The following is an 18799-nucleotide window of genomic DNA, read 5'->3' on the forward strand; positions in this document are numbered from 1 at the left end:
TTTTCTTCATGTTGATTGAAGATACTTTATACATGAGCAAAAATAAATTCTGAATGCCGTGGCTCAATAGGCTAATCCTCCACCTTGCGGCGCCGGCACACTGGGTTCTAGTCCCGGTTGGGGCGCCGGATTCTGTCCCGGTTGCCCCTCTTCCAGGCCAGCTCTCTGCTATGGCCAGGGAGTGCAGTGGAGGATGGCCCAGGTGCTTGGGCCCTGCACCCCATGGGAGACCAGGAAAAGCACCTGGCTCCTGGCTCCTGCCAGGATCAGCGCGGTGCGCCGGCTGCAGCGGCGGCCATTGGAGGGTGAACCAACGGCAAAAGGAAGACCTTTCTCTCTGTCTCTCTCTCTCTCACTGTCCACTCTGCCTGTCAAAAAAAAAAAAAATAAATAAATAAATTCTGAAGTTAATTTAATTTGTCCAGAAATACTATTTCTCTGAAAAGTAATAAATAATCTATGTTGTAACACACCATGGGTTCTCACATATATTAAAAAAAATCATTATATTCCCTGTTCATTAAAATAAATGTTAATTAGAATTGTCTGGAGCATTTTAGGTGCCCAACAAATTTTTATTGAAAGAATGGAAGATTAAAGGCCTCATTAGGACATTTAACTTTTTTTTTTAACTCTAAAAATGACTCTTACTTCTTATTGCATTATTGTCATTTACCTCTGAAGGAGTTTGATTGGCCAATAGAAGGACTGCTTGTTCCAAATAGTCCTCCCATGAAGAAACCCATCTGTAAGAGCCCAGAGCAATGTGTACCTGTGAGACTGAGAGTGCTACAGAATGGAGACAAGAATAAAGACAGATACATGGTTATAATTGGTCCAGACATCTCATCTGGATGGAGAACAGAGTAAGGACAACTTGTTTGTACTCACATTAAATGTACTTTCTAGTTTCTATAGGTTTTTTATCATCTTCACTATGAATTTTTTTCTGGGAGAAATTCTATATTTATCTTGAAAAAGCATATTGATATTTCAAGATGAAATTTGATATAAAATTCATTTAGGTTCTCTGTCAAGAACTTAACTTGAACTCTGCTGATTTGGGCTAAGCACAGGAGAAGATGGGTTAGAAATTAGTATCTCTGATTAAACAAAATTCTATGATAAATTTGTAGTTTGAATTAGCACTTTTGTTTGAATTTTATCAGTGTATCTTGAACAGGCTTAACTCAAATTATTTAAGTGGAATTTTATAATTCTTTAAGTTATTAGACACACTTATGTTTAAATCTTTGGAATTTTAAATGAATTTATATAGTTCTCAAAAGTGTAACTTTATAAAATTATAGTCTTTCCTGGGATCACATTTTCAGAATTTATCATCCTACAAAAGCATCATTCTGAACTTTAGCTTACTTTATGATTGGAATAAAATCTTTCTAAATAGCCAATATTTCCTCACTGTTGGAAAAAATCACCTGCTATATATTTCATTATTATGACAAAAGAAATCATAGATCATTGGAAATATCTGATGTAAAGAATGAGTTAAACACGTTGTTTCTCATATAATTACCAGTGATATTACCCCTTGACCTTTCTTTCGAGATGTTTGGGATAGTTGAGGCTGCTGATAATAGTTTAATATTACTTTCTTCACACTGATTAAATATACTTCATACATCACTGAACAATGAGTAACATTCAGATTGGCTGTCCACTGAACTGCCTTTAAAGATGATAAAGTAAAAAATTAATCTTCAAAGTAAAGTCAAGCCTGAAATTGAAATCTTTGACGCATACATTTCATAATTAGCTCATTCTACTATATGTAAAATGTGAGAGTAATGCCCTTAAAGTAGTGCATTGTTTTTTTTTTCTTCTTTAAGCATCTAAAGTTAGCATAATTTCTATCACTGTCTATCTTTATTTTTTCTTTTTTTATATCTTTAATTGTGGCTCAGAATTATCTGTGGTTATCAAATTATTAATTAAATGTTTTAAATGTTTAATTCAGTCAAGTTATTCAAACATGTCTTGAGACATTGGCAAATTTGGATGACTGTTCTAGCAAAAAATGTGAAACTGCTATTTTATTTATATGCTATGTTTGTGGGATACAGTATTTTGGTTCATCAATTATTCAGATAATAGAGAGTCACTTTGTTAATCTTTATTCTAAAATGGTTAAAACACAGTGGCATATACTTGACACTAAAACTCTACTAAATACAGTTTAATCTTTCTTTGCTGATTGTGATATTCTGTGCATTGTAAGAGAAAGGCCCAATAGGAGGCTCTAAGTAAGCTATATTTTAGATAACCTCTACATATGTATTATGTAGTGGTAAGTTATGATCCCTGAACTTACTCAACCTCCTTAATTTGACTTTCAAGGCCCTTTATGACCTACCCTTGCATATTCTTCTAGCTTTATTTCTTATCAACACTCTCTTCAATCTCATTCTCAAGCTGCCCATTCTGTCCTCCTCTTTCCAACACCTACCATTTACTTACATAATAAAGTCTTTTGGGAATGACCTCATTTCCAGATGTTGACCTTGAGCTTCACACTCCCTCCTCCAAAGTTATAACTGATATGTATTCCACTGCCTTGGGCTTTCCCCCAGGATAGTAACCGCCATTGTGCTTCATGATTATGTCTATGTCTTCCTCCTTGAGATAGCGAACAGGGACAATGTCTTATTCATATATGTGTTGTCTGCCATGTATGGTCATAGAATAATGTGTCCTGGTTCGTCAAGCATTAGAATATTTAACAGTCACTTTGTTAGCCACATGAGTAATAGCCCAGAATGAGCCCTAAAACATTACTTATTGAATGAATGAATGATTAATTATGTTTCACTACCATGTAAAATGACTACAGCCATAATTATATTTGCTCATTATTTCTTTCATTTAATAGAATATATTCTAAAAATAATTTTTCAACTTAAATATTTCAACAGATGTATATTCTAATAATCTATCTTTTAAAAATGAGCATTATTTATCTTTCATTATAAAAATCTTTGGGTTTGGGGACCGGCACATTGGCATAGTGGATAAAGCTGCCATCTGCAGCACCAGCATCCCATGTAGATGCTGGTTTGAGTCTCGGCTGCTCCACTTCCACTCCAGCTCCCTGCTAATGTGTCCTTGGAAAGGCAGCCACAGTGTGGCCCAAGTGCTTTGGCCCCTGATCCGTGTGGGAGACCTGGAGGAGGCTTTTGCCTCCTGGCTTTGTTTGGCCTGGCACGCCCTGGCTGTTGCAGCCATTTGGGAAGTGAACCAGCGGATGAAAGACCTCTCTCTCTCTCTCTTTCTCTCTCTCTCTGCCTCTTTCTCTGTAATTCTCACTTATAAATAGATAGATAAATCTTAAAAAATAATAAATAAAACTCTTTGGGTCTGGACAAATAATAGAACCACAGGTAAATAAAATCCTATAGATAATATGAAAGTAATTTCTGAAATATCTTAGAAGTTGATACATTTCCATCTCAGTGTGTATGGCATTATTGAAAGTGCTTAATTGTGGTAGTTTTTGAGACTCTTTTTTTTAAAAAAAAAAACATTACTTTTAGGGCAAGTCATGGTAATTTAGAACTTATAATTTTTTCATATATTGAAAAAAACATATTAAGAGATAATTGCCAATGTATATTGACATATCAATCATATCTTGCATCATTTGTTTCAGAAATTCTATCACTAAAAAGAAAAAGGAAACCTATGTCACTGAATATTCTGAAACAAAAACAAACCAGATTGAATTTCAGCAAATTTTGGAAAGGTAAATACTTAATATCCTAAATGAAATCCTAAATCATAAATGAAATATCCTACTTTCAAATGTGAGTAATTATGCATAATAGCTAGCACAAAAATATATGTATCTACATAAGAAAACAGTTGTTAATAACAATGAGTTTGAGGTTTTTAATCTCTAAAATATATAAACTATATGGTCTAGGATACCAACACTAACAATTACATTTTTCCCCAAAATTTCAAGGTATGGCAAATTCCTCTAGCTTTCTAAACTATCATCTCAGGAAATATAAATAAATATATTTCAAAATGTTATAGCATCATTATTTGGTTTATGTTTGCTTGAACTGAGGGCAGGGTTATTAAAATTTTCTATTTTATCTATTAGAACCCAGTTCTTAAAATATTACTTGTCTATATCATATTTGTGAAATGTGTTACAACTTTTATTTTAACCAATATTTTAGTACCAAAACAATATTTGATAATTGCACAAAGGTGAGATAACTGGTGTCAACTTTTTTGCAAATATGTCTTTTCAAATATGAGGGGTCAGTCTTAAAATTAAGGGAAATTATGCTATCTTTCCTTATTTAATAACTCATTCTAGACAGAGCTGAGATTCATTTGTTTTTGGTGGTTTTTCCATCTACAAAGCCAGAGGAAGATACAGTGGTATAATAAGCATCATTTTATAATAATAGATGTAGAACTCTCTCTACACTTTCTGCTCTATAAAGCTGCAGGCATCATAGAGTACTGGAAAGATCACTGGATTAGGAGGCAAGGGAATTGATTTTAATGCCAGGTTTGCCCAAAAATATCTGGAAGTCCTCAGCAAAGCCCTGCCCTTCTCCAAGCCTCGTTTTCTGATCCATTAAGCAGTAGCATTGGGAGAAGAGTGGAGAGCACGGCAAAAATGAATTTTATCTTTTCAACAAACATCTACTGTGTTTATGTTACATGCATCAACCTGTGTTGTATGTTCTGTAGGAGATATGTTTCTTTGAAGGGCAAGACATTCTTTGCTCTCGAGAAACTCTGAACTTTTTGGAATGATAGCTTGCATAGTGTAACAATTACAAAACCATACGTGGTATGTTTAGCTGTACAGAAATGAGTGAGGGATCATTTTATATTAACTGGGAAAGAGCGAGAACCTTGAGCAGGGCAACTGTCAAGGAAGGCCACATGGAGAGGAATGAATGTGAGATAGAAATATAAAACAATAAATGAAGAATGGAAGGAAGCATGTAGTCATAGCTTCCTGGAAGTTTTGTTGCTACTTTGCAATACCCAGAAGAATATAGTAGGGCTCCCAGGACAGGGGGTGTGGGTGATAATTCAAGGAGATCTCCACCTTGCAAAGCTTTGGTTATCTGTGGATTTGGGAGATGCAGCTCCTTCCGTTTCCCTTTCCTATGGGACACCTGGGTTTTATTGTATTTTATTGAAATACATTCCTCAGGGTACCAGCTCAACCTGATGTTCCTCCGTTGCTCCAGTCCTGAGAAACAAAATCTGAGAAACATGCAAGTTTCCTAGACTCTTTAGAAACCCATTGGTCCACAGGATTACCCTTCCTAACTCCTGGGATGAGAGCCAGAGGACCTGATTTCCAGGGCCTGTCCTTCCATGAAGTGAAGAAATTGTGGACTGCTCACTTGGCATCTTGCCCTCAGTTTCTTCACTTTTTTTTTTTAACATTTATTTATTTATTTGAAATGCAGAGTTACAGAGAGGCAGAGGCAGAGGCAGAGAGAGAGAGAGAGATCTTGTATCTGCTGGTTCACTCCCCCAGATGGCCACAAATGGCTGGAGCTGGGCCAATCTAAAGCCAGGAGCCAGGAGATTCTTCTGGATCTCCTACATGGGTGTAGGGGTCATCTTCTACTACTTTCCCAGGCCATAGCACAGAGCTGGACGGGAAGTGGAGCATCCGGGACTCAAACCAGCACCCCTATGGGCGGCTTTACCCACTATGCTACAACGCCAGCCCCAGTTTCTTCACTTTCTAGATTTAGTATATTATTACTTTATGCTGATGTCCTCTTGGGCGGCCATACAAAGGCCTAGATAGATTTAGGTATGAATGTCAGCCCTCCTGTTTACTATCCCATGACTGTGGGCAAGGAACTTAACCTCCATGCTCATTTTCCTCCTCAGTCAAAAGGGCTGCTCAGAAATGGTGTGGAAATTAAATGACAGAATAGATGTGAAACACTTGCACTGTGTGGTCCATTTCAGTAATGCATTGTTGACTTTTTATGTGCCCATTCCTTTACAAGTATTCACCCATTTTTCTGTAAATATATCCCTGAGACACATACTACTATTTTCATCTTTTACTGATGAGGCAAAGAAGGCTCAGAGAAGTTTATTAACTCCTTTAGGGCTACAGAGTCAGTATATAAGAGGGCTAGAACTTGAACCCAGAATATCTGATGGCAGAACACACATTCCGTATTAAGTACTTAAGGACTAGTTGTCTATGTTGACTAACATGTTAACTAGTTGGAAGAATTATACACAGCAGAAACTGCTTTTCCTAATCCTTTCTAATCCACCTCCATTGCCCAAATATAGCATTAAAACAAGGTTTTCAAAAATGGGAGGAAGAAAGATTCACCAAGCACGCTTCCCTTATATTCTCTCATCCTTATTGCCCTAAAACAGGATACTCCCATGGTCTAAACATCTTCCCAGGAAAATACGAGTGGTGACAGCTATGATGATGGTAACTTCTTAGGTCATACTCCAAATGCGTGTACCTACAAAGATGTCAATTTGAGAGAATGTAGATAGAATTGGGTTGGGTCTCTCTCTCTCTCTCTCTCTCTCAGATTTGTTTATTTGAAATAGTTCTAGATAGAGAAAGAGATAAATACAGAAATACAGAGAGAGAGACAGAGACAGAGACAGAGACAGAGAGAGAGAGGCAGGCCAAGAGGCCTTCCACCTGCTGGTTCACTCCCCAAATGGCAGCAATTGCCAGGGCAGGGCCAAAACCAAAGCCAGGAACTTCTCCTGGGTCTCCTACATGGGTAGCAGAGTCCCAAGCACTTGGGCCATCTTCTGCTTTCCCAGGCATATTAGCAAAGAGCTGGATCCGGAGTGGAACAGATTGGACTCAAAACAGCACCCATATGAGGTGCCAACATCGCACAGGGCAGCTTAACCTGCTATGCCACAATGTCGGCCCCTCAAATCTCTTCAACTTCCCTCCCACCTTACCCAACCAACTCCTATGGATAAGGAACCTGGCCCGGTTCTCACTGGTCTATCAGGCTCCAGAGTCGTGAGCAGTAAGGACTTGGTTTTCACGGGTTTATTTCCTTCTAAGGCATCTTCAGAGAATTGAAGGGTCTCATTGTCTTCTGAACTGCATTATCTCATCAAAGGAAATAAAATTTAGAAATATTCTTCATACAGCTGAGTCTTACTGATGAGCATAAAGCCATCTCTTATTCATTTACCGTAAATACTACATTATAACATAAAATAGCCATTATCTTTCACTTTCCTTCTTCCAAAAGCAGTATCATAGCAACATCTTTTGGAAATGCCTGCTCACTCCCCTTTTGTTATACATCTCCTGGCTCACAAGCCTACCTGTTTTCTGCCTCCTAAACTGGCTGTTTGGGGTCCAGCCTCTGCCACCTCCAGTGGATTTTCCACCTGACAATTAACTTTTGAAAAGCAGACCTGATAACATCACAATCTGCTCAGATACCTTCAATGGCTTCCTGCTATTAATGGGATAGAAGCTAGGATCATTAGTCTGAAATTTTAAGTGCTTTCATATTGATTCCTGTCTTCTTTTTTAAACTTATTTGGCCCCTTTGCCTATTCAAACATTTAGCTGTGGCCCAGTCCTTCTTTATAAACTCCTATCTATCATGTGAAGTCCAATTGAAATTTCACTTCCTTAGATAAGGCTCTCCTGGGGGAGTTAATTGTTTCCTGGTGTGTTCTCACAGACACTGGCCAGGTGCCCCTGACACCACCCAAGACCTCGTATTACACTTCAGTTGCTGAGCTGTTCCTACCTTTAACTAGATTGGGAGTGCCTCAGGGAATAAACTGCGCCATTCATCTCCCTATTTGCAGGGCTTGCCCAGTGTTCTTTTGGGCTGGGGACAAAAATTAATATTTAATGTTTATTAGCCTGGCTAAAAATTAGTATTTCAAAAGGAGTTAAAGATATGGAAATTACTTTTTAAAAAATATATTTATTTATTTATTTATTTGAAAGAGTCATCGTGAGAGAGAGAGCGAGCGAGAGAGAGCAAGCGAGAATCTTCCACTCATTGGTTCACTCCCCAGATGGCCACAATGGCCAGTGCTGGGCTAGGCTGAAGCCAGGATTCAGGAACTTCTAGATCTCCCACGTGGATAGCAGGGGCTCAGGCATTTGAGCCATCTTCTGTCTTCCACTGCGTTTCCTAGATTACTAGAAGGGAGCTGGATTGGAAGTGGAGCAGCCAGGACATGAACCAGAGCCCATACAGGTTGCCAGAATTGCAGGTAGCAGGTAAAACCTGCTGCCACAATGCTGACCCCAGAGATTACTTCTGATGGAGGGGGATGAGGAAGTGCTTGGTGATATACATGACTTCGGAAGTCTTGAACAGAGAAAAATGAGGAAATTGTAGGCAGAAGGAAGAGCACAAGCAAAGGAACAGAAATAGGTAAGTGTAGGGGCATGTTGAGCAATGAGAAGTCAATAATCATATGTACCTATTTGTTGCCATAGATGGCACATGCTAAGCACTTTTCAAAGTCATCCTCTAGTCCTTACAACAACCCTAGAAGGTTAGAAATTTGGGCTTAGAAAGGTTCAAAAATTTGCTTAAGTACCGTAACTCGGAGAGAGGGAATGAGGCTCAAACATGTCTGTTGGCTGCAGAGTCCAGCTCTTCACTGTCTCACTGTCTGCAGAGTTGTCGCTGATGATCCAGGCCCTTAATTTCTCTCTTTTTCTCTTTTCACTGCTGGAAGATCTCTGTTTGCGAGGTCAATTTTTGTGTTTCTTATTACAGGTGCACTGAAATTTTAAATTTACCTTCCGCAGCTCGGAGACTGTTTAATGAAAAGGGGAAGGAAATCTTTGCCCTGAGAGACCTGCAAAGAGATGAACTGGTAAAGACATGGATCTGAGACTGGAAATCTTAATATGTGAATACTGAATATATGTGAATATATGAATACCATCCATAGAAAAACATCCTTAAATATAAGACTTTAGCTGCTTTCCCTTTTTATTCTTATTTTCTCTTAGACCTGTCCTAACTGGGCAACCATCAGAACGCAATACTAATAACTAATGTTGTGTTGTAACAGTGAGAACCTCCTATGTGTCAGGCAAGGTTCTCAGAAATATATGTGAATTAACCCCTTAGCGTTCACCACGGCCCTAGGAAATGGGTGCTCTCATGCAATCACTGTGTGTATGAAGTAAGAAACTGGAGAAGGTTGAATTAGTCACCATTTGTGATTTCCGTCTCTGCCTCTGACTGAGGTAGATCCTCTACTCTTTTTGAAGCCTTGTTTTTCTTATTTTTTTCTATTCTCTTTTCCTTTTTTCTTCATACTATTCGGTGAACTCTCTTCTAAGTGTAGGGTTAATAATATGAATACAAAATTAATTGAAAATAGATCTCTATAAAAAATGAGAATGGGAAAGGAAGAGGGAGGAGGAAAAAAGGTGGGAGGTTGGGTGGGAGGGGGCGGGGAAGAATCACCATGTTCCCAAATTTATATTTATTAAATGCATGAAGTTGTATTCCTTAAACAAAATTTAAGAAAAAGTATTAAATGGCACCTATAAAAATATAATTGCTCAGTGATTTTTTAGAAAATGATAAATTCACTTTGTCAGGAAAGAAATTATTTCTTTAAAGATTAACTAAATTTGAAACTAATTTGAAAAGCAGAGTTACAGAGACAAAGAGAGACAGAAAGAACAATGTTTCATCCACTGATTCACTCCCTGAATGGCTGCCAATGGCTGGTAAGCTGAAGCCAGCAGCCTGGAACATCATCTGGGTCTCCTTTGTTGGTAGCAGGAGCTCAAGCACTCAGACTGTCTTCCACTGCTTTCCTGAATGCATTAACAAGGAGCTGGATTGGAAGTGGGGCAGCTGAGACTTGAACCAGCACCCACATGGCATGTCAGTGTTGCAGTGGTGGCTTAACCCTCTGTGCCAGAATGCTAGGCCCAAGAGATTTTTTTTGGTACACACTATTTGGTACACACATTGCACACTAGAGACTGGTGTGCAATGAAAAGATTGTAGCAATACACTCATTTCTCCCGGCTATGGAATTTGCAGTATCAGCCTGCAAAACAACAATAATAATCTGCCTTGACTGATACCTGAGACTGCACAGTGAATAAGCTTGTACCAGGTTATCAGAACCCTACTGAGGCTCTCAATGTAAACCCAAGTTCTAATGATCAGCAGCAAGGACATCATGTGGGATGGAGAGTCTGTGATTCCCAGAGTGTGCTGGATTTTATTTTGAACACTTATGTTGTCACTATCAAGTTTTCTCGTTGTTTATTCAAAAAAGAGTAAAGTTAACTTAGAGCTAAGCACAGATGAGGCTACCTGGGCAAAGAAGATATATGTGTAGAGAGGGATAAAAAGAGTGACTGCATAGTTGCTAGGATTTAACCTGATATTGCTCCCTGCAGCAGGGTGAAGAGTGAAACACGAAGTTAGATAAAACGAAACCTCTTGTTAAATAAGAGGAAATTTTCAAGAAAGTGTTCCCTGAGTCCTCATACAAAGAATTTTGGTAGTGATGAGTGTGTGACGGTCAGAAGAGGAAGCACTGAGACTGGGCACTTGGCTTACTGGTTAAGCGTCCACATCCCACACTGGAGTACCTGAGTTTGCTCCCAGCTCCTGATACTAACTTCCTGTCCGTGCAGAATCTGGGGAGCAGCAGCGGGGCTCAGTTGGGTTTCTACCTCCAAAATAGGAGACCTAGCTTGGGTTCCTGACTCCCAGCTTCGGCCCGGCTCAACTCTTGCCATTGTGGGCATCTGGGGAGTGAACCAGTGGAAGTGAGTGTTTTTCTCTCCCGTTCCCTCCCTCTCTCTTTCTGCCTCTCAAATAAAATAAATAAAATGAAAAGCCTCCCTTAAGTTTGTCTTCCTTCTGATTCTTTCTCATTATATCACTATTTTTTGCCCTTCTTTAAAGAAATATGTATTTCTTTAAGAAACACATATAAGCAAAACTGAGGAAAAAGTATCACGTGTAATCTCATCATCTAGAAAGTTCCACATGGATGTTTTGAAGTTTATACTACAATTTCATGTATGCCAGAGGTCATTAAGCTTTTTCTGGAAAGGGCCAGTTAGCAATTATTTTAGGCTCTGTGAGCCATATGGTCTCTATGGAAACATCCACTCTGCTACTGTAGCATGCACACAGCTACAGATAACATAAATGTATTGGCATAGCTCTGTTCCAATAAAATTTTAATTATAAAAACAAGCAGCAGGCCAGTTTGGGCTGTATCCACAATTTGCCAGTCCCTGACTTGTGTGTACCTACCTTTCAATCCTTCCTTCTTTCTTTCCTTCCCTTCCTTTCTTCAAAGAAACTATTCTAAAACTTACTTTTTAAGAATCATGGGTCACAGTAAATTGTAACCAGACTTGTTTGACTCAGTACAAAATCCATGCAGAGTTCACCAAAATGATTGCCTTTATTAATATGTAATGTGTTCATTTTTATTACTGTAGTATTTCATGGTACCAGAGCTTGTTCAGCCATTCACCCACTGCCAGAGTATGTTGATTGGTTCCAGTTTGGGCTGGAGTACAGTTATATACCACAGGATCAGAGCCGTGTTTCTCTGTTAGGTGTACGTTTCGTGCGGAGAACCGTGGATCAATCCTGATGTAGCCACAGCTCAGCAAAAGCAGCGAATCCTCCTCAGGAACTTAGCATCGGATGTTTCCAAAATGCAAGCCTTCTGCAGCACGCATAAGCCAGAGGGTAGGCGCTGGAGTTATTTACCGTACTGCAGGTAGCCAGAGTAAAATGCTTGGTGATATATTGTTTTTTTGCAGTAAACTTTAAATTTGTTTGGTCAGATCATATTCCACCTCTGCATCTTTTTAACTCTGTAGATTAGTGTGTGTGTCTGTGTATGTAACACAAGGTTACCTATTTTAATTCACGCTACAGTTGGGATGTGTAAAGAAAACATAGTGTCTTTATTCTTTGTTGAAAAGATGTGACCTACTTGGTGAGCCTCATCAAGGAAAAAAATGATTCTCATCAAGGAAAAAAAATGAAATGCTCTCTCAGGTTTAAATTTTGTCCTGTCCAATAATTTAATTTGTCTCTTTAGGAAAGACTTTCAGACTCTTCAGTCTTCACAACCTTACTTTAGTGTCTCTTGGGCATGGAAGGGAAGAAATTGGGATGCGATCCTTTTGCTGCCTGGGCTCTGCCTGGGCTCTGCCCCCTTGCAGGGGCGACTTGTGCTCCATTCTTTTGGCTTGGCATCGCTTGTTTTGGGTGGGCGGTGCTTCCTGCCTGACTCAGCTTCCCTGTGCTCCGCCTCTGGCCCTCTGAAGCCTAGTACTGAAAGAATAGTCATCAGCACAGTGCTTTCTGTGGAGTCAGCTCACCCCTCCCAAGCAACCATAGAGTCTCAGCAAATCCCGGTCCATAGCTGCACCTCCCAGAAACGGGATGCTACTTCAGGTGGCTATGCCTCAGACTGGGGTGACAAGGGGACCTTGAGAAGTGACCTCATCACAGTGTCCTGAACAATTGACAGTGTCCTCAGTGTTTCCCTGGTTTAACTAAGAAACCCAAAGTGAAGCCTGCAGGGGAGGCAGGATTTCCTGTGCTGGTTTTCTGGCTTTCTCTGTCTCAGTCTCAAATCCCCTCAGACCCAAAAGTAGTGATTTCTTTCTGCAGGCCAATCCTGAGGTTAAACCCTTGATATGCTAAATGGGAGCCACAGGAGTTTGGGAAAATCCTAAATCGTGATTGTATCATCCTAACTTACATGGCTGTTGCATGTTGTTTGGGTGTCAAAAACTATCCGGAGACTTATTTTCCTTGTGATTTGCCTTTCTAATTTCCTCATACTCCTCTCCCTTAGGTCCTGTATAGAGAAAGGAAAAAGAGAAAAAAGCATAATTTAAAACACACCCCTGTTGCATATATTGAACAGTGAACAGTAAAGCATTGCATGTGTCTTTCAAGACACTGTGTCTTTCACTGACAAGTTTGGATCCCACAGAATGAGCTAGATACATATATCTAAATATTGTAGCCCATTTCAATAGCTGGAAATGAAAATAATTAACTTATTTTTGGTAGGACCTATAGTAATACTTTTGACTAAGAGTATCTTGAGAGGAAAAAAATGTACAAAACCAATCCAATCGAATTAAATAACTGAATTAAATCCAACTTATTTAAAGAATCTCCCATGAATAGACTAAATGATTGAGCATTTTTTGCATTTGTATTTTAACCTGTGTTTTGAAATTCCCAGTGCTCTGCTATCATAACTAATATGTCCTTGCAACTTGTGCATCTCTGCTCAGCTCTCGTTTTAGAAGTCCAAAGTGACATTGCGTCTGGAAGCAAGCTTGCTGTGCGCAAACCTATAGTAATTTTTGGAGAAAAGAAGGAAGTTACAGAACCAGAGGAAAAGCAAATGCAGGCTGTTTTAACAATGGAAAGTGCTTCCAGAGAAATTCTGTAAGTAATCATTGTAGCCAGCAAAGCGGCTGGGGAGTTTTTTGAACTCAGCTCATTAGCCTGGTTACAGAACAGGGCCCCTGCAGGGAAGCCATGGCAAGTTTGTGAAACTGATATCAAATGCTAGTATTTAATTAGTGTTTTGGCAGAAGGATAGAACTGGCACTTCATTGTTCAATCATCACAAGGTATTACTTTTAGTCGTGTTATTATATGTAGTACTATTTTAGAATCTTAAAATTGTGGACATTTATTTGAGGAACTCCTCTTGTTTTGTTTCCATAAACAGTTGAATTTAGGAACAATCAAACTTCTTCACTATTGCAGGTTCAAGTTGCATGCGTGTTAATATACAGTCATCATTCTGGATCATTGAAATAGCTTTCTGATTAGTCTCTGTCTCCATGGTTTCTTCACTCCAAGTCACCTCTAAGTTCCATCTGTGGGCAATTACCTTTTGAATACACAATCCTTTTTCATGTAGTTTTTCAATGGCAAACTATTGCAGACAGAAAAAATTACTGGTCTGGAATTCCAAGCCCGTTTGACCCACACCCATGCCTGTCACTGACCCTCATTTGCACCCCTATGCCTGCTTCCCCTTCATACTTTTCTTTCTGCCACATGAGTGCCACGCTCCAGTTCATCCGCTATAAGCTATTGCCAGAACGTGGTACACGTCATTTATGATCTGCTACAGGCTTCTGACCACATATTCATATCTTGCCACCCAAAGTGTTCTGTTTGCCCCATACTCGTTTGTAGAATGACCTTCATCATTCAAATCAATTCCAGCAGTGATTATATATAGTATGTCTCCCTGCCCACCTTCGCCCAGCCAGCCTGAGAAGCCAATGAGGGCAAGGGCTCTGTGAAATGTACTCTTGGAAGAGCATTAGAAAGCCACTGTAAGATTTCTCCAGACTTTCTTAAATACACTTGTTTGACAATTGGGGTAATTTAAGATGGGGGGCAGGAGAGATCCATCCATAAAGTAAAAGACTAGGGCATCAATGTGTAAGGAACCTTTTTGATTGCTGAGTTTTGTGAAAAGTTATCTGGTTAAAAAAGAAAAAAAAATCAGAAGCATGATGGTGATGAGGCTCTGCACTGATGTGTTTAGAACTCATCTCTGGGGGAACTTCATTCCCTCACTAAGGAACAGACACCCTCGCTCACTGCATACCTCTCACAGCAATGTCTCTCTAGTCCTCAGATGAGCCCAATGTGTGTTTACTTCAGAGCCTTTCTGCTTGTCCTTTCCTTGGCCTGGCCTGTCTCTGGATCCTCACATGACTGGGTCCTTCCCACCGCCCAGATCTCAACTCAAACCTCAGCTCTGAGAGGAGTCTTCTCTGGCTCCATTGCTAAAGAGGCCTCACTCCAGCCCAGTCAATTTACACCACAGTATCCTGTTTTACTTTATTACTGCAATTATTTACTTACTCATGGATTTCTATTGTCTCTTTTCTTCTTTCTAGAACAAGAACTTATGGACTTTGACATTTTATCAGCTTTGTACATCACTGTATCTCCATTTGTTAGAGCTCATTGATTCCTTTAACTAATATTTATAGAACATCTGCTGTATGATGTTCAATAAATATTGGTTAAAGGAATCAATAGGCAATTGAGTGATTAGTTCTATGAATGCATGAGCGAGATTTATTTTAAAATGAATTCTGAAATTGAAATGACTATATTTTACTTGCCATAAAGCTCAAGATCTTGCAGATGATCTACAAATTAGAAAACACCTTGCTAACTTGATTAAAACAAAGGATGACTTTTTCTCACGTCCTCAAAAGAAATGGAGTTGGTTGGAAAGCTGTGTTTCTTATATTTGACACAAGGTGGCACTGTTGCTTTTTCAACTGTTAGGAGGAGTACCTTGAGAAACCGCTCGTGAGGCCATGGTTATTCACTAGTTTCTTATCTACATATAAACTTTTGTTACCCTGAAAAGTGTAAGGCCAGCACAGCTAACACAGGAATTGTCTTTGAAGATTTCAGCAATTCGATAATGCTTGCAGTTAAATTAAATTATCACAAGTACCTTGGTGATCTCAGTCCACCCGTGTATTCACACGTGTGCCTGCGTACAGTGTTCAAGCCCATTTGCTGCTTTGCCCGTGTGTTTGTCGTGCCTCCCACCAGTCAGTCCTCGCATTGTGTCATGATTCCACAGACAGCACATGTGCTCCAAACCCTGGCCTGGAACTTGATATATTCAGAGCTGTTCAATGGCTTCTGCTCCATCCACATCTTCATCTTAACGAGAAGCCAGAGGGCTGGCTCACTTACTCAATCTATGACTATTTACTCCAATGTTTCAGGCCATTATTCTCTATCTGGCACATATGTGCAGATGCTATTTGAGTCTCCCTAGATTTCTCCATTGAGAGAAAAAGTTGATATTCCTTAATGTTGTCTACTGAGTAGACCTTATGAAACCCAGTAATCTAGGCTGAAGTGTTCCAGACAGATCATGATCCATTTATGGGGTGGGCAGAAGGAGTTACATGTTCATTATGAATTTCCAAAATTTCTAAGTAGTCAATCTTTATTACTTTTGAAATATAATGCATGTGTGATTTTTCCGAGTAGCTATAGCAAAGAGGAATGTTGCTTATTAAATGATTGAGTAACTTTATTTGCAGCCTTATATTAAATGCCCTAAATTATAAATTAGTGAGATGTGGTTTTTGAATGTTAGGCGCCCTTATGGGAATAAGATTTATAGATTCACCAGTATCCTACAGGACATGATAGTCTTTACCTCAGAAAAACAATCTGTGAGCACAAACCTGAATTCTTAGACGTGTGCTTGCTTTTGAACCTTGATAGAGATTCACATGCAAGAGCCCATCTCCGAATGGAGGCCAGCCAGCCACTTCTCAGGTACGCCTGGCAGGAGATTCCTCATGGCTTGGAGGAGGATGACAATCTTCCAAAGGACACGGACGAAGGGCTCTGTGGGGATGTGGAAGCACCGAAGAAATACAGGTAAAAATAAAATGCAGAGATTCTCTCTCACCTTGGCACAAGCATACCCCTGAGAGCTTTCACAGTTGTTGGCCATTGCTTACATCAATGTGTGTATCTTTGTCTTACATTTTTGATAAAAGAATTCACAAGTATTCGAGGCAAGGTTGTCTCCCCTTTGGCCTATTGTGTGCAGTGTTGTAATTTCTTGTTCCCTGGTGTGTCTTCTCAAGTAAATAGCGTGCTAATCCACCTTTGCTCCTGAGAACTTAGCACAAGCCTGTATTTTGGTTGAATCAACATGTGAATGAATTTGTAAATAAGCATGCAAGATGCCTAGGTGTCTGTAAGAAGTTAATAAAATGTTATTTCTTCCTTTATAATGTTATTTTTTTTTCTGGTCGGTGTTCATTGAAGTAGGAATGTAAAGAACTATGTATTATTCTGGGATCTTTAGATATTTGGTTAACATTACAGCAGTTACCAAATGTGTGAGTTAAGTAGTTTTGGCACTGCAAGATTTAGTATTACGCATGTGCATAGTAGGGACTTAGTAGATGTCTATAGATTAGTTACATTGCCAATGCATTGCATATTTAACATGTTTAATATCTCTGCTTAATGCCTTAAGACCATTAAGTAAGAGATAATTTTATATTAATTTATTATGTCATAATTTTCATTTATGATATTCTATGTAGAGGTCATTGAGGAAGTTGAAAAATGATGTCCTATTTACTGGGGATGTTGTAGATAGAAGATAGAAACATCATAATTCAGCAGAACTCTTTTTTTCTTTGTGATGTTACATCCCACATTACCCCCTCCTCTTATTTTTTTTAATATAACTTTTTTTCCATTTAATAAATTACCACCTGAACTGAACTTCTTTTCTCTTTAATGATGAATTTATCAAATCTTTGTTGAGCTAAACATTCATGTCTTTCACAAAATAAACTCAGAGCTCCATTTTTTTTATATCAGCTGAGAAGCACCATGCTATAGCATGGCTGCTGTTTGCATGGCGTAATCTATCCTTGCAAGTTAGCATTGTTCACAGTGGGGCTGCCACCAGTGGTATTGCTGCTCTCCACTGCAGCAAGCACACGGGTCACTTTTGTGCCACTAATGAAATTTCCTTTATCCTAGCCATTCTCCAAAGCAAAGTAGATTGCAGAAGCTTTGCCATCAGCAGTTTGAATTCAGAGATGGGCAAATTGTCAGCCATGCTGCTCCTCAGCTAGTCTTGGGGGTACAGGGTCCTGGCCTGCATTCAGGTACAGAGGTGGTTTTGGTCAAGAAGAAACCCAATGATAGCCATCAACGCTGGATACACAAGGAAGATAGCAGGTAAAGCCTTTATATTTGGGGGTTAATATATCAAAAGTTGAATATGAACCCAAGAATTTTCACATGGTCCCCATAGGGCAAGCAGAGGTATATTTGAGGGCTTTGGGTTTTTCATTTGACTTAGTTGATAATTCTTTATCCTAATCAAAACAGAGAAAGCTAATGAGATCAAATGTAAATGCCAGGTAGGCTGCAAATAATTTATCCACAATCAAATTCAGATAAGAAAGATTCAATCTGATTGATGGATATACAGTTTTTGTAGCCATTGGGCTCAAGACTAGACTCATTTCTAATTTTATTTTTATGATATGAAATGATCAAATAAAAATTCTAAAAAGTTCCCAATTTTAAAAATTTTGGGTAGTTTTCATTAACTCAACCCTGGCTCCTCTCCAAATCCACGGCTCCCCTTCCTCCTCTAAAGTTAACCAAACAATGTGGCTTTGACACATACAGTGAAAATTAGCTATTACCTTAGCAAACATCAGCCTAAATCAATGTTTGGCGTTGGATCCAGATTCAAATCAAGTACTGTCAAAAGCTATTTTTGAGACAGAGAATTCTAAAACAAGTATATTAATGAAGGCTTACTGACTTTGTTGGGTAAAATAATGGCTTAGCAATTGTATTTTAAAAAGAAAAAATCCTAATCAGTTCAACACGTAGTATTCACAAATAAAATTAAAAATTTATCTCATATTCACTTTAAAATATTCTAGCAAGAATAAAAATATAAATAACAGAGAGAAATGATAAAGTAAGAATGGAAGATTGCTCATCGTTGTTTGGGTCCATGATGGCTCATTACACATTTCTCTGTTTTTGTGCATGTTTGAACATTTCTTTGATCCAATAAGAAAGAAAACAACTGCTTTTTAGATTGGTTTGCTTCAAGTTCTTCCATTGGTAATACCTGGTGAGACTCTTCAACCTCTTGAAATACTGTAGAAGATGCATGCTTGTGCATCTGTGCA

The 18799-nt window shown here is 38.9% G+C and overlaps 1 protein-coding gene across 9 annotated transcripts in view; it reads left to right on the forward strand.

Annotated features, from left to right (window-relative positions):
• DCDC1 (doublecortin domain containing 1) overlaps nucleotides 1-18799 on the forward strand; it is a 553166-nt gene that overhangs the window by 476982 nt on the left and 57385 nt on the right. For all 9 annotated transcript variants that reach the window (XM_089309905.1, XM_089309913.1, XM_089309931.1 and 6 more), the window contains 7 exons: nucleotides 685-866; nucleotides 3668-3760; nucleotides 8781-8880; nucleotides 11621-11756; nucleotides 13331-13487; nucleotides 16335-16493; nucleotides 17622-17822. In XM_089309905.1, the coding sequence (XP_089166031.1) occupies nucleotides 685-866; nucleotides 3668-3760; nucleotides 8781-8880; nucleotides 11621-11756; nucleotides 13331-13487; nucleotides 16335-16493; nucleotides 17622-17822 (1028 nt within the window). The remainder of the gene's footprint in view (nucleotides 1-684; nucleotides 867-3667; nucleotides 3761-8780; nucleotides 8881-11620; nucleotides 11757-13330; nucleotides 13488-16334; nucleotides 16494-17621; nucleotides 17823-18799) is intronic.

This window comes from Oryctolagus cuniculus, chromosome 1 (assembly GCF_051225735.1).
Source record: "Oryctolagus cuniculus isolate XC-2025 breed Fujian yellow rabbit chromosome 1, ASM5122573v1, whole genome shotgun sequence".
Lineage (NCBI taxonomy): Eukaryota > Metazoa > Chordata > Mammalia > Lagomorpha > Leporidae > Oryctolagus > Oryctolagus cuniculus.